The sequence below is a fragment of the Glandiceps talaboti genome, chromosome 3, assembly GCF_964340395.1.
Source record: "Glandiceps talaboti chromosome 3, keGlaTala1.1, whole genome shotgun sequence".
NCBI lineage: Eukaryota > Metazoa > Hemichordata > Enteropneusta > Spengelidae > Glandiceps > Glandiceps talaboti.
This window is the reverse complement of record NC_135551.1, coordinates 31,546-47,782: the sequence shown is the minus strand read 5'-3', so window position 1 is coordinate 47,782 and position 16,237 is coordinate 31,546. Positions and strand designations below refer to the sequence as shown.

General features: G+C 35.8%; 1 protein-coding gene across 3 annotated transcripts in view; it reads left to right on the top strand.

The window, feature by feature from the left end:
• LOC144432511 (quinone oxidoreductase-like protein 1) overlaps positions 1-15,290 on the top strand; it is a 163,598-nt gene extending 148,308 nt beyond the window's left edge. For 2 of the 3 annotated variants that reach the window (XM_078120733.1, XM_078120732.1), the window contains exon 11: positions 13,425-15,290. In XM_078120733.1, coding sequence (XP_077976859.1) covers positions 13,425-13,524 — 100 coding nt within the window. In that variant the 3' untranslated portion in view covers positions 13,525-15,290. The remainder of the gene's footprint in view (positions 1-13,424) is intronic. The other variant, XR_013480725.1, reaches the window with a different exon arrangement.
• Positions 15,291-16,237: the final 947 nt, after the last annotated feature.

The window sequence follows — 16,237 nt, the reverse complement described above, 5'->3', positions numbered from 1 at the left end:
TACGTGTACGTACGTGTGTCGCTATGATTAGTATTCAGCTTCCGGTCCGAACATGGCAGACGATGTTCAGCGCTGTGTATTTTATACATTGTTTTGCGTTTCTCGGTCTACAAATTCACTGGAATTGGCAAACTATAAAATAATAACAATAATGTACGCCCTCCCAGTCCATAATGGACTCAAACAAACTTTGCACTCCATAATGGGCTCGGCTGTCGCCTCGCCCATTATGTCGTTCAAAGTTTGCTTTCGTCCATTATGGGCTGGGAGGGCGTACATTATTGTTTAATTGAAATTCATATTGAGAAAGATCATATCGATGTTACTTATACAGAAAAGTTAAAAGAAAATAAAGTGTTATATAAAATAACACAAGGGTTAAAGTTTCTAGATATCAAAACAATAACTTTGAAACGTATGATTCTTATAGATTTTAAGATATTTTAATATTAGGCTTATTTTATAGGTATGTTGTTTTAACTATAAAACGATAAGACTATGATTCGTGTTGTCTAACTTGAGTCTGACAACAATAAGAGAGAATAAAAAAAATGAGTTGATACACTTAATAAAAGATTAGAGATATAATATTTTCAATTTAAACAAACAGAATATTAATAATATACAAACACAATGGCACATAAAGTTAATATATCACATCTAACAAAACCAACAAGTTATATTCCAACAAGTTGTATTCCAACACAAGATCAATTTAACAAAGCAGTACAAGAACAATCTGTTAAAAAATGGAGGGATTTACCAGTACATGTAATATATAAAGTAACTGAAGTAAAAACAATTACTGGTAAATTTGGTATAAGTTATATAGGTAAAGTTGAAAATGATAATTTTATTAAATTTAATTATTATTTACCATCACGTATTAGTAAGATTTAGAATTTTTATCAGTTCCATTTTATATAAGATCAGAAGGTCTTCAAAAATCTGACAAAACAGGTCAACAATATTTTAAATATAGTTGTGCTAATATTGAAACTAGTTATGATTAATTAAAAATTAAAAAAACCTCAGTTGATTTTGTACATTTTTTTTGTTCTAATTTTATATTGGTTTATTTTGTTTACTCAAAATTTAAAATAGATTAGACCATTTTTTAGCTCCGCTGTCAGCGAAAGCTGAAAGCGTAGCTTTAGGTATAGGTGGGTATTGAGGTATAGAGAGTAGAGTGAATCATATGTGTCCGTCAAACTTTTATATTTTCACTATCTACTCTGAAAGTGACAGTCGGAATTCTTCGATATTTGGTGTGCATGTTCCCTGGGGGGAGGCTATTCAGATTTGTTCATGCCAAGTTGATCTGTGCCATTTTCAATTTTGTATGATTTTTTTTCCAAAAATGACTTTTTCATCAACTCCTCATAAACTTCAAATCAGATTGCTTTGATATCTGGTGTGTTGATGCACAGGGGGTAGCTTACTTAGATTTGTTAATTTCAAGTCAGCACGTCTTCTCTTCTATTTTTTATGATTTTTTTTTTGAAATTTGAAAAAAAAATGAATATGTTAATGAGTATTATGACCGACGCCATATTGGAAATCAGTCCGCGAGACTTTAGGTAAAGTGTAACTTTTCAAAAGACACTATTGACGTCAAACAAGCAATGTAATATGTGCTATAGTCTTAATTCTACGCATTGTGCGCCCAAATGACAAATATTTGCTCGAAAAAGGGTTGTAAACTTCAAATCCAATTCTCCACCCACCCCTCCTACAGAATGGTTCATTCCAGTATATGCACCTCATTATCATTGTGAGAAGTCTTCCATGCCTGAACTGAAGTGTATCGAACGATTTTTGACAGAGTCAGTCGTCAATAAAAACGATAATACTCTTTCTAAAATTACCACATTTTGAAAGGGAAACTATTTTGTGGTTCATTTATGGAGTTTTGTTTTTGTACGATAATATTGGTGGCAAAATTACAGCGTCAAAATTGCCGATGTGGTAATGCAGGACAATCCCAAGTACCCGGATGCACGAGGGACTAACCCAGAAGCAAGTCGTTGTCAGCCATACGTTACAGTGCAGTGGTAACATCGTCCGAGAAATCGCTGCGTTCAGTGTCATTATTCACAGAATTGTTGTTTTCGAGTGAAAACCCGTCTTGAATTGTATAACTCTAACATGTCAAGTTATATTTTGAAAGTTGTATCGCTAGTTTGAGACGATTTTCTCACGTACTATCGGGGCTTACTTGGACCACTAATACATCCATGCTTGGACTTGGACCTTACTCTAGTTCATCGGGAAGTTTAGCCAGCCCGATAATTCTTTCTGGTTTAGTTTACAACACTTTTGATCCGCAGATTTTGTTGTTGTGATGAAAAGAAATTAAAAATTAAAAAAAAGATCACTTCAACCATTTCGTTGTGTTTTCTTTATGAAAGGTAATCGAACATGAACGAGTGTTACCACTGTAAGGACCAGTAAAGGTTACTAAAATGCATCCGACGGGATAGTGACTTTTCGATAGGTATATTAGGGAGCTCAGAATTCAAACCACCGGCTATATGATGAATTCACGGTCATAGTAAAATTCATTTGATTTTTAATTTGCTATTTTGACCAACTCTGGTTGTCTATTCGTGATAAAATTACGATTAGTTTGGAAACGGTGTAGATTTTCTATGATTCCGTGTCATAAAAGCATGTGTTGTGTAGTGTTGTGTAGTTTTCGAAAAGCACACCCGGTGGGAAAGTCGCCCAACAGGCGATCTCGCGCCATTGCTGTACTACGTGGCACTTTATTCTGGCGTGTCTCTTGAAAACGGGAATAGCGAAGGATGAGCCAATCAAGTGAGACCTTTCAAATGTAGCTAATATTATAGCCAATAAAATTAGTTGTACGATGATATGTGTATAATAAGGGTAAGGCTGGCCTGTACACTGTAACAAGTAAAGTAAAGTTGAAATCTTTGTCGCATGAATTCGTATTTATGTACGGATGCGTAGTCTTTCTGAACAGTAATTTTTAGATCAGTTAGTATTTAAACTACGTTTCTGAGTTAATTATTCGGTAGGTTATTGACGAGCTCCCTTTGTAAAAACGCTGTACAAATTGGATGTAAGTGAAGCTCAATCATAACAATGGTGGCTGTCAAAATCGAAGACGCAATTTGACCGTGTTGTTATTTCAGTGAGTTTATTCAGCAAGAAAACAACGTGTTCTATGTTTTTGTACTTCCTACATGATGTGATGATCGTTTTTTTTTACCGGTACAACTTACAGCCTACAATGAAACTGCTAACTTAGTAACAGTGTACTAACACTGACATGATTCCGTGTTCCGTGTTCATGTTTTGGGGCACATTTCTAAATACGCGAAACCAGTTATTGAATGTGTAGTGGATATTGATATTCAGTTTGAAAAATTAAAATCCTGAACTTTATTTTGCGAACGGTTTTGTCATTTCTTAGTAATTATAGGGCCGACTGTATCACGTTTAACGTTTATGTCAACCCGGAAGTACATAGACACGAAAATAGACGAAGTGACTTGTACATGTAATTAGTAACAAAATTTTGCTGTAACTGCTGGTAACCTTCAAATTTATTTATTTTTATGTTGTAAATACATTCTTATATGCACTAAGGACAACACTATAAAGACTTGCTCCATGGGAAGGTAATTTTTTGTCTTTTAAAAATGCAATAGTTAGATCAATGTGTACCAGAAATGTTATGTAGTATTTAAGCTAGAAATAAGACCACATAACATCTTATTACTCCCCCCCCCCCCCCAATTAAGACAAACTACTCACAGAAAGCAACAAAAAAAGAGAAGAAGCTCCAAAACATAAAAAAGAATAAAATTACAGTAAGGAGTTGATGATGCACAAACAACTACAAAGAAATAGACAGTTCAATTACAACACACGGTTTGAAATAAATATGGGGTTCGGAAAAGTGAATTAGAAGTAGAGCAAAAACTAAGAGAGATGAAGAGCCTAAGTGAACAAGCGAAAGCACTTAAAGATAGGACCACCAAATTTTTTGCAGGACTACTACGTTATCAATTTTACTAGTCCTGTGGGATAGTGACTTTTTTACTCCAGTGTCGAACCCTGTTGGCTGAGAATGACTCTCTTTCGGGTACTTGGGGATTGTCGCCGTACGGAAACTAAGATGGCGATTAATACATTTCTTCCCTATATATATATCTACTACAACTAGTACAAGTTGAATGTTGTTGACTTGGTAAATTTGTTAGAAAATTGAAATTCAAATTGCCTCAAAATTATTTTAGATCCCTAGTTTATTTCATTCATCATTAAAATTTTCCAGGGTTAAAGCTGTAAGACACTGGAATTATTTATAGCCAACCTCAAAATCTTCTCTTTTTTTTCTTTTTCTTGTGTGCATTTCCCAGTCATTTTTTTTCTGAGATTTTGTGCAATTTTTCATAACAGTAGATTTTTGTTATAAAATGGTGACTATGGTATAAAAGTACAATACATTACCAACTTCTGTGTAAAATGTGTTTTATAGTGAGACATCATATGAAACCACTAACCACTTTATTGCATCGCTAAAACAAAACTGCATAGTGAAGAGCTGAAGAACTGAACCACTTCTACATGTCACCAAAATAAAAAATAAAATTTTAAAAAAAACAGCGGAGCTATTCTGACCGATAGGTCGCTTGTTTAAAGTTAAAAGGGTGAAAAAGGGGGGTTGTCGTAAAGTGGCCCAGAACTGTCATATTTTTAGCTCCACTGTCAGCGAAAGCTGAAAGCGTAGCTTTAGGTATAGGTTGTATAGAGTACAGGTGGAATCATTGGTGTCCGTCAAATTTTTATATTTTCATCATCTTCTCCGAAAGTGACAGTCAGAATTCTTCGATATTTGGTGTGCATGTTCCCTTGGGGGAGGCTATTCAGATTTGTTCATGCCAAGTTGATTCGTGCCATTTTCAATTTTTTATGATTTTTTTTCAAAAAATGACATTTTCATCATCTCCTCGAATACTACTTATCAGATTGCTTTGATATCTGGTGTGTTGGTGCACAGAGGGTAGCTTACTTAGATTTGTTAATTTCATTTTTATTTTTTATGATTTTTTTTTGTAATTTGAAAAAAAATTGAATATGTTAATGAGCATTATGACCGACGCCATATTGGAAATCAGTCGACGAGACTTTAAGTAAACTGCCACTTTTCAAAAGACACTATTGACGTCAAACAAGCAATGTAATATGTGCTATAGTCATAATTCTACGCATTGGGCGCCCAAATGACAAGCGTTTGTTCGAAACAGGGTTGTAAACTTCAAATTCAAATTCTGCACCCCTTCTACATAATCAGCCAGTCCGCAACATCCTCATTTGCATACTCTATCCTTCAGTTTGCGACTATTACACTTTGAATGGCTGCTCACAGGCCTTATTTTTGGGTATTTTCAACTCGCCATAACTTTCACTAGAGTCCACCATTTTAGATACTGTAAACGCCTTAACCTCAACTGACATCTTTTCTTTCGTACCAGCAACACAAATTTTGGAATTACATTTAGGAATACCAAATTTCCGACGAATTCAGGACACATACTTGAGGCCCTGAAACCTCGACCCGGTTTTTCGCTCATACTACCCTAGTAGTTTCCTTAATACGGACCGGAAAGTTTTACAAATTTCACAAAAAGGTGGATTTTTATGTGTTTTAAATAACTATGGCAAGTAAATTTAGTAGGATCGTTGTGTAACGCTCCGGTTCAAGAATTTTCGGTAGAAAACGACTGATTTGACCAGAAGCTGAAGCTGACCTAGTTTGACCGGGCGATTTTCCACAGCAAGTAACAACACAGGACGTTCTTGGTACTCACTAAAATCACACTTCAGACCCACTATAAAAGTGAGATGTTTTCAGATAACATGTAACTTGTGATTAATTCTATATTGTCGTGCAATTTGGAGTGACAGTGAACCAGAATTAAGACAACTTGCGTAAGGAAGGCATGCCTAGGCATGCGATTGAAGTTATGCAAGAGCAGTCTCACTGCCGACTGTGAATCGACCAAACTTCGTTTATTGGCCGACAGTTCACATGTAAAGTTAAACGACATGAACGTGTCTTGCCATTTCCAAAATGCAAATATTTGGCAAGTAAAAATAATTAAAATAATTACAACTTTAATTTGGCTTCAGACTTTGCATTATGTTTTGCGTATCTTTCCCCGTTTTACATGTAAATCCGAAAAGGTTCTCTCTAGTCATGTCAGTGATCATACCGGGGCTGCTTTGAGTACAAGCGAAGTGAGGCATGTTGAGGTATTTTGTTGAGAATTATAAATATTTGGAAATGTCAAGTACAAGGTTTAAATACAATGGAATGATGAAAAAAAAATTGGCCGAGTCTGCTGACAGGCGACGGTCACAAGAAACTCCGTAAATTAAAATATCAGACGGTGTATTTATTAATCGCCATCTTAGTTTCCGTACGGCGACAATCCCAAGTACCCGGATGCACGAGGGACTAACCCGGAAGCAAGTCGTTGTCAGCCATACGTTACAGTGGTAACATCGTCCGAGAAATCGCTGCGTTCAGAGTGTCATTATTCACAGAATTGTTGTTTTCGAGTGAAAACCTGTCTTGAATTGTATAACTCTAACAAATGAAGACATGTCAAGTTATATTTTGAAAGTTGTATCGCTAGTTTGAGACGATTTTCTCACGTACTAATACTATAGTACTATCGAGGCTTACTTGGACTTGGACCTTACTCCAGTTCATCGGGAAGTTTAGCCAGTCCGATAATTCTTTCTGGTTTAGTTTACAACACTTTTGATCACGCAGATTTTGTTGTTGTGATGAAAAGAAATAAAAAAAAGATCACTTCAACCATTTCGTTGTGTTTTCTTTGTGAAAGGTAACGTATGGCTGAGAATGACTCTCTTCCGGGTACTTGGCGATTAATACATTTCTTCCCTATATATATCTACTACAACTAGTACAAGTTGAATGTTGTTGACTTGGTAAATTTGTTAGAAAATTGAAATTCAAATTGCCTCAAAATTATTTTAGATCCCTAGTTTATTTCATTCATCATTAAAATTTTCCAGGGTTAAAGCTGTAAGACACTGGAATTATTTATAGCCAACCTCAAAATCCTCTTTTTTTCTTTTTCTTGTGTGCATTTCCCAGTCATTTTTTTTCTGAGATTTTGTGCAATTTTTCATAACAGTAGATTTTTGTTATAAAATGGTGACTATGGTATAAAAGTACAATACATTACCAACTTCTGTGTAAAATGTGTTTTATAGTGAGACATCATATGAAACCACTAACCACTTTATTGCATCGCTAAAACAAAACTGCATAGTGAAGAGCTGAAGAACTGAACCACTTCTACATGTCACCAAAATAAAAAATAAAATTAAAAAAAAAACAGCGGAGCTATTCTGACCGATAGGTCGCTTGTTTAAAGTTAAAAGGGTGAAAAAGGGGGGTTGTCGAAAAGTGGCCCAGAACTGTCATATTTTTAGCTCCACTGTCAGCGAAAGCTGAAAGCGTAGCTTTAGGTATAGGTTGTATAGAGTACAGGTGGAATCATTGGTGTCCGTCAAATTTTTATATTTTCATCATCTTCTCCGAAAGTGACAATCAGAATTCTTCGATATTTAGTGTGCATGTTCCCTTGGGGGAGGCTATTCAGATTTGTTCATGCCAAGTTGATTCGTGCCATTTTCAATTTTTTATGATTTTTTTTCAAAAAATGACATTTTCATCATCTCCTCGAATACTACTTATCAGATTGCTTTGATATCTGGTGTGTTGGTGCACAGAGGGTAGCTTACTTAGATTTGTTAATTTCATTTTTATTTTTTATGATTTTTTTTTTGTAATTTGAAAAAAAATTGAATATGTTAATGAGCATTATGACCGACGCCATATTGGAAATCAGTCGACGAGACTTTAAGTAAACTGCCACTTTTCAAAAGACACTATTGACGTCAAACAAGCAATGTAATATGTGCTATAGTCATAATTCTACGCATTGGGCGCCCAAATGACAAGCGTTTGTTCGAAACAGGGTTGTAAACTTCAAATTCAAATTCTGCACCCCTTCTACATAATCAGCCAGTCCGCAACATCCTCATTTGCATACTCTATCCTTCAGTTTGCGACTATTACACTTTGAATGGCTGCTCACAGGCCTTATTTTTGGGTATTTTCAACTCGCCATAACTTTCACTAGAGTCCACCATTTTAGATACTGTAAACGCCTTAACCTCAACTGACATCTTTTCTTTCGTACCAGCAACACAAATTTTGGAATTACATTTAGGAATACCAAATTTCCGACGAATTCAGGACACATACTTGAGGCCCTGAAACCTCGACCCGGTTTTTCGCTCATACTACCCTAGTAGTTTCCTTAATACGGACCGGAAAGTTTTACAAATTTCACAAAAAGGTGGATTTTTATGTGTTTTAAATAACTATGGCAAGTAAATTTAGTAGGATCGTTGTGTAACGCTCCGGTTCAAGAATTTTCGGTAGAAAACGACTGATTTGACCAGAAGCTGAAGCTGACCTAGTTTGACCGGGCGATTTTCCACAGCAAGTAACAACACAGGACGTTCTTGGTACTCACTAAAATCACACTTCAGACCCACTATAAAAGTGAGATGTTTTCAGATAACATGTAACTTGTGATTAATTCTATATTGTCGTGCAATTTGGAGTGACAGTGAACCAGAATTAAGACAACTTGCGTAAGGAAGGCATGCCTAGGCATGCGATTGAAGTTATGCAAGAGCAGTCTCACTGCCGACTGTGAATCGACCAAACTTCGTTTATTGGCCGACAGTTCACATGTAAAGTTAAACGACATGAACGTGTCTTGCCATTTCCAAAATGCAAATATTTGGCAAGTAAAAATAATTAAAATAATTACAACTTTAATTTGGCTTCAGACTTTGCATTATGTTTTGCGTATCTTTCCCCGTTTTACATGTAAATCCGAAAAGGTTCTCTCTAGTCATGTCAGTGATCATACCGGGGCTGCTTTGAGTACAAGCGAAGTGAGGCATGTTGAGGTATTTTGTTGAGAATTATAAATATTTGGAAATGTCAAGTACAAGGTTTAAATACAATGGAATGATGAAAAAAAAATTGGCCGAGTCTGCTGACAGGCGACGGTCACAAGAAACTCCGTAAATTAAAATATCAGACGGTGTATTTATTAATCGCCATCTTAGTTTCCGTACGGCGACAATCCCAAGTACCCGGATGCACGAGGGACTAACCCGGAAGCAAGTCGTTGTCAGCCATACGTTACAGTGGTAACATCGTCCGAGAAATCGCTGCGTTCAGAGTGTCATTATTCACAGAATTGTTGTTTTCGAGTGAAAACCTGTCTTGAATTGTATAACTCTAAGAAATGAAGACATGTCAAGTTATATTTTGAAAGTTGTATCGCTAGTTTGAGACGATTTTCTCACGTACTAATACTATAGTACTATCGAGGCTTACTTGGACTTGGACCTTACTCCAGTTCATCGGGAAGTTTAGCCAGTCCGATAATTCTTTCTGGTTTAGTTTACAACACTTTTGATCACGCAGATTTTGTTGTTGTGATGAAAAGAAATAAAAAAAAGATCACTTCAACCATTTCGTTGTGTTTTCTTTGTGAAAGGTAACGTATGGCTGAGAATGACTCTCTTCCGGGTACTTGGCGATTAATACATTTCTTCCCTATATATATCTACTACAACTAGTACAAGTTGAATGTTGTTGACTTGGTAAATTTGTTAGAAAATTGAAATTCAAATTGCCTCAAAATTATTTTAGATCCCTAGTTTATTTCATTCATCATTAAAATTTTCCAGGGTTAAAGCTGTAAGACACTGGAATTATTTATAGCCAACCTCAAAATCCTCTTTTTTTCTTTTTCTTGTGTGCATTTCCCAGTCATTTTTTTCTGAGATTTTGTGCAATTTTTCATAACAGTAGATTCTTGTTATAAAATGGTGACTATGGTATAAGAGTAAAATATTTTAAAATACATTATCAACTTCTGTGTAAAATGTGTTTTATAGTGAGACATCATATGAAACCACTAACCACTTTATTACATCGCTAAAACAAAACTGCATAGTGAAGAGCTGAAGAACTGAACCACTTCTACATGTCACCAAAATAAAAAATTAAATTAAAAAAAAACAGCGGAGCTATTCTGACCGATAGGTCGCTTGTATACTACTCATTTTTATTGGCACTCTAAGTTTATGGGTTTTTTTCAACGGAACATTCGAACTAAATAAAACTAACATTACCAATATAGCAAGGCAAAATTCTTGACAGAGTGAATCTGAAAAAAACCTTCGATATCCTGGGGGGGGGGGGGGGGGGGGGCTTGGAAGATTGGTGGAGAGTCATTATTTTTTTTCCCACCTGCTTGCACTTTTTACCGATTTAGATAATAAATTATGAGATAATTTTTTGGCGTCTTGTCAAATATTGAAATATATTTACAGAAGCTCACTTTTCAGAAGGTCTTGAGGCAACGAATTCAGATCTTTCGGATTAGTAATTATTTTCATTCAAATTTAATACGATTAAAATTTTCTGCCAAATGTTCGCCAATTTTGACCATTTAACCAGTATACAGTTTTGTAGGAACATAAATGTTAGTATTTTGAAATTTGTTTGTAACATAAATATTGTGTTTATTTGTGATATGTCAATGAATAAACAACTCATGTTTGTTTTATTAATATTTTATTACTTTAATCCATATTTCGGTTGTGTGTGTGTGTGTGGCATTTGACTTTATGTATTTGCAAGTATGATGTAGACAATTTATTTTACATTGAAATGATACCTTGTTTTTCAAAAATGAGCAACAGTAAGTATTTTTATATCAATTTGATTACACCACACTCACTCTCGCCCTATGGTAGTGAGGGGGCTGGTGGAGACCAAACAATCCCATGAGGCCATTGGTGGTGAAAGAGTTAAAGTAGCATACAGTTCTAATTTCTAAAGACATTGCTCATGAAGTATGAGCAGTGGCTACTTCCTGGGCACTCTGGTCTGGCGTACCCATTAAGTCAATCACAGAGGCAGGAACCTGGCACTGGAAGAACTCATTCACCAGCTTTTACCTGTGGGACATGGCCCAAGAGGCAGACAGGATGTCTACCCTAGGTCCTATCAGTTCTGCTCAGAATATTACTACACCTTTCAGCATGGAGACTCCCTCCACCGAGTAGGTGTCATATTCTAGGCTTACCCAAAAGTAAGCAAAATAAATTTCTGTATAAGACTAATACCCACTTTTTTTGCGATAGGTGTAAAAATGTTCATTTTTGGTCAAAAACTTATATCTCAAAAAGTACTTGGTCAATGAGTCTGAAACTTGGTGAGATGTTTCTGAAAGTGTTATTCTGCAGATTTTCTTCTAAACACATTGACAAAATTGGCCCTAGCAACCATGACCACGCCCTTAGCAACAACCAAAATGGCAGTATATTTTGGTTAAATAACAACATCTTCTGGTAGGCAAGTGAGTAAACATTCAAAAAATGTATGCAAATATCCTAGCAACCATGACCACGCCCATAGTAACAGCCAAAGGGTCGTGTATTTCACAAAGATAACAACAGGGATTAATAGACAATTGAATAAACATTCAAAAAATGTATGTAAATTTGCCTAGCAACAAGACCACGCCCATAGCAACAGCCAAATGATCACGTATATTGCAAAGGTAACAGGAATTGAAAGACGAATGAATAATCCCAACAGCCAAATGATCACGTATATTGCAAAGATAGCAACATGGTTGGATAGGCAACTGGATTCAGCAAATGAACACCTATTGTTAGCATGAACTAGCATATGGATAAACATTTTTAAAAAATATACAGTTGTGCTACAACGCCATTGGCGGTATTCTTTATAGACCAAGGTGTACTGGGGATTGGCTAGTCAGAGTCATGTGACCACTAGGGAATGGTTCACAGGGTCTAGTGAGTGCAAATTAATCTACTTGGTAATACACAAGGGGAAGCAGAGGGACACCCAAAAGTAAGCTATAAGGTGGGTGTCTGGTATATGGTGCAGTGTCTGTCCATCCATATATCTGTCGTGTGTGCGTATGTGTGGATGACAAACCAAATACCACTGGACCAATTGCCAAGGTATTTGGTGGAAACATTACTTGTGATGTCTAGTTGGGGAATAGTTCAAAGGAAAATGATCGCATCATAGGTCTGTTTGGGTCCAAAAAAATGTGATCTTGGTAATAAAAAATTGAACTTGAAAATAGCTTGGTGGAATCACCTGAAGATGTTGATAGGGGTATGTACAAAAAGGACTGTCCATGAAATGGTGATCCCATCAGTGATATGCAAATGTGGAATAAAAAATGTCACTTTTTGGTGAAAAATCTTGAATTCAAAAAGTGCGTGTGGCTGATTGGGCTGAAATTTCACAGGCATGTGTCGTGGGATGTACAGATCAAGGGATATGATGATCCCATGAGTGATATGCAAATTGGGGCTAAAATCATGATAGATTTTTCAAAAAAGGCAGATTAAATTGTACTTCTGTTGTATACAGGCAGAAGTTTTATAGTTTTATTGATCTTGTTAAATCATTAAATATTTTATATGGTATAAAATAACAATTATATGTCAGTGGAGTTGTTTTAATCTCTCCTTGAGGTTGCTTGGAAACATTCTCCAACTAATTAATATGTTCATTGAATCATGCATTGGTCCAAGGGAAAATCCTGTCTGTCTGTCTGTCTGTCTGTCTGTCTGTCAGTCTGTCAGTCAGTCAGTAAGTCAGTCTGTCAGTCTGTCTGTCTGACTTGTGGATGATGCAAGTGATTTGGTATTGAACTTTAAATCTCAAACTCGAGGATGAAATTTGGTAATGATGCTAAGAGGCTTAGTCTACAAATTGTGGGTGTGTCTTGCTTGTGTAAGTTGCCATAGCAACCATGACCACTAGGAACAGTCAAATGATAATGTTTATTGCAAATACAACAGGGATGGATGGGCAATTGAAAACACACTAAACAGGTAAACATAGCAACAAGTAAACAATGACATAATGCCAATATATTACAAGTGAAGGGAAGGCAAATGAATAAAACATTCCAAAAATGAAATATATTCAGATGTGCCTTGTAACTAGACCACATCCATAGCAACAGTTAAATAATGGTGTATATTGCAGATATAACACCATGGATGGATAGGCTTGGGAATACATCTTCAAAAAATGTATGGAAATATGCCTCGCAATGAGACCACATAATCATAATAGACATACATTTTTACTCGCAACAGTTGTGCTACAATGCCATTGGCGCTTTTATTTGTTTTACTACCAGAAGTTTAACTACATAGGTGACCAGTAATATATTTATATTTCTTTATTTCAGACCAAACATTAGCCAAACATTGAAACTAGAGAAAGTGTGTGATGTATACAAGACATTAAGTCCAAGGCAGGTTGGTAAGATAATTATGGCAACATCATAGAGTCGGACCCAGCTACCAGTGATAAATATGATACCAGGAAGACAATGAAACATTACCAAGGTTTAAGTCTATTAATTCTCACTACAGGAATACGATGAAACATTACTAAGGTTTAAATATTAATTCACACTACAGGAATATGATGAAACATTACTAAGGTTTAAATCTATTAATTCACACTACAGGAATACAATGAAACATTACTAAGGTTTAAATCTATCAATTCTCACTAGCCTGTACAGAAATTAGTAATCCCTGATAAGAACATAAAATATGTTTCTGTTTCTTCCAGTACTACAAGAGAGGTGTTCATAGTTTGACGTAGTGAACCTTTTATATTGGCAAAAAGTACTCCAGTACCTGTAAAACTGAAATGTATAGTTTTAGTGATATGGGTCTTATAAAAGTGACCTTGTATGCTTTAGTAAGTCATCATTTGAGTTCCACTGACTATGAACCTATAATGTATATGTGATACCATTGACATAAAACATTGTACTACATGAGATCACCATGGAAACTCAGCATCATATTGATATTTCACCTCCAGAACTGTTAAATATTTTTGAGGACTTGTTGTTCCCCAATATTTATCTTAGTTCAGCCAAGGAAAATACTCTTGGCCTAAGAGGTCATTGTCACTACTCATCTGGTGACTTGTAGTGACAACCCTTAGGTCAAGAGTATTTTCTGGCTGAATGAAGAAAAATATTGGAGAATAACATAATTATACCAAGGCCAGTAATATCAAAGAAATATTGGGGAAAGTAATGACAATTTTTCAACATTTTGACCAATATTTTGAACACAGCAGAACCAGTGACCTAGACACACGTTGTAGTGACAAGTACTGTCATGATGTAGCACGACATGAGCACATGTCCCACATTTTTGTTCAACTTGGCTTGTGCATGGTATAATTTATATTATCATATACCTATGCCCATATCAATCACTCCTTGTGACATTTAACGCAAAATATCACTTCTGGGACGTTAAACATCATGATATTCACGTTAAAAGTCATGATATTTGATATTCACCTTCTATATCATCAGAAAACACCTCTCTGATTGGACAAAACACATCGATTCTGAACATAAACAAACTTAAATATAAATGGCGGCTGATCCTCAACGTTGAAATTAGTGTATGCCACAACACTGTGGAATTTTCAAAATAAGGAAATTTTGACAAAAAAATCCATACGGTTACCCAAATGATACTATTTATGATCGTAAATTCATAACAACACTGTACAGGTACTTACATTTCACAATGGTATCGTGTGCACAACTGTGTGTGAGCCTTCCATTGACACAGTGTGTGCGCTACCCATACCACACTATTGTACTGCAGTATACGTAGTTACTCTTGCCATCTAATTTTATTAACACATTAAAGCATTTTCTGAAACTTTTAGAGAACTTACTCTAATACCAATATTGTATTTCGAAATTATGGAAGTTACGCCGAAATCTGATGAAAATTGATTATCGTCGGAGCAGGTTTAGTAGGGTCAGCAAACTATGTGTATGTGAATGTCACCTGATAACAGGTCACGCGACACATGAAGCGCTCTGCATAGCAAGCCGTGCTGTTTTTATATTTTCTTCAGTAAGGAAGAGATATATTAGTTAGTGGAAGTCTGTGTTTGTGTCTGTCTGTGTGTCTGCCTGTGTCATCGTTTTCTCCAAAACGACTGGCTCAATTCAAACGAAATTTTGTACACATGTTCTGTAGGGTAAGGGACCGGTCAGTTTCTTCAGCGGGGGGGGGGGGGGGGGGTCACCCTGTTTTTGAGATGGGGGGGGGGGCGTGTTTTGGATTGTGATGGAAGAAAAAAATCCTTTTTTATACAATGGTATATAGCCTTGTCTGAAATGTGGTACATGTAAATATTTGTTCTTATCCCTGTTTCTTACATGAATTCTTTAATATTACTTATTAGTTCAAACATAACTATACATGTACATATACATGTATTACCTAGCTACCACACTAGTTACAGAACATGCCGTGTAAATGCTTGGCTGTTTCACAATCAGTGCTTCACTTGTATTGCATTTTGGGGCAAAAGTGAACTTGAAGGTTTCGTAATGGTAATCTTCATAGATAGTTTATAAAAGAAGTTAATCTAAATTGTTCTACTCGTCACTATGAACTTGTCAGAAGGGATTAATACACTTTCTAGTTTGGAAACTACATGTTATTGACACTACAAATCACCACATCTCATCAGATTCCAGTTTCTATTATACACGAGATATGACCACCTAAAGTTCTCTAACATACCGGTGACTGTACTATACATATAATGCCCCTAAACCAATGTTATGGGCCCATTTCTACGTGACAACGGAAACTCATTTAAAACTTACATTTATGTTAGCTATTCGAAGCTTGGATATATTACCTCAAAGGCTATTAATAACCTAAACATTGCCCTAATAGAAGCAAAAAACTGCAGATCTGCCAGGGGGAACCCCAAGGACTCCCTCACCCCCAGAGGTCACTCATGCATTCAACCAACAATCAGATGCACCAACAACCTTTTTACTGTCATAATGGTATTCAACTTTTCTTAAATATTTTCACCCAATTCTAATTTGAGATGATATTATCTTTTAAAGATGTGAAATGTTTGCCAAGGTGGTCTAAAATTGCCTTAAACTCCTAATCTCCCCTACCAATGATACTACCATTGGATGTG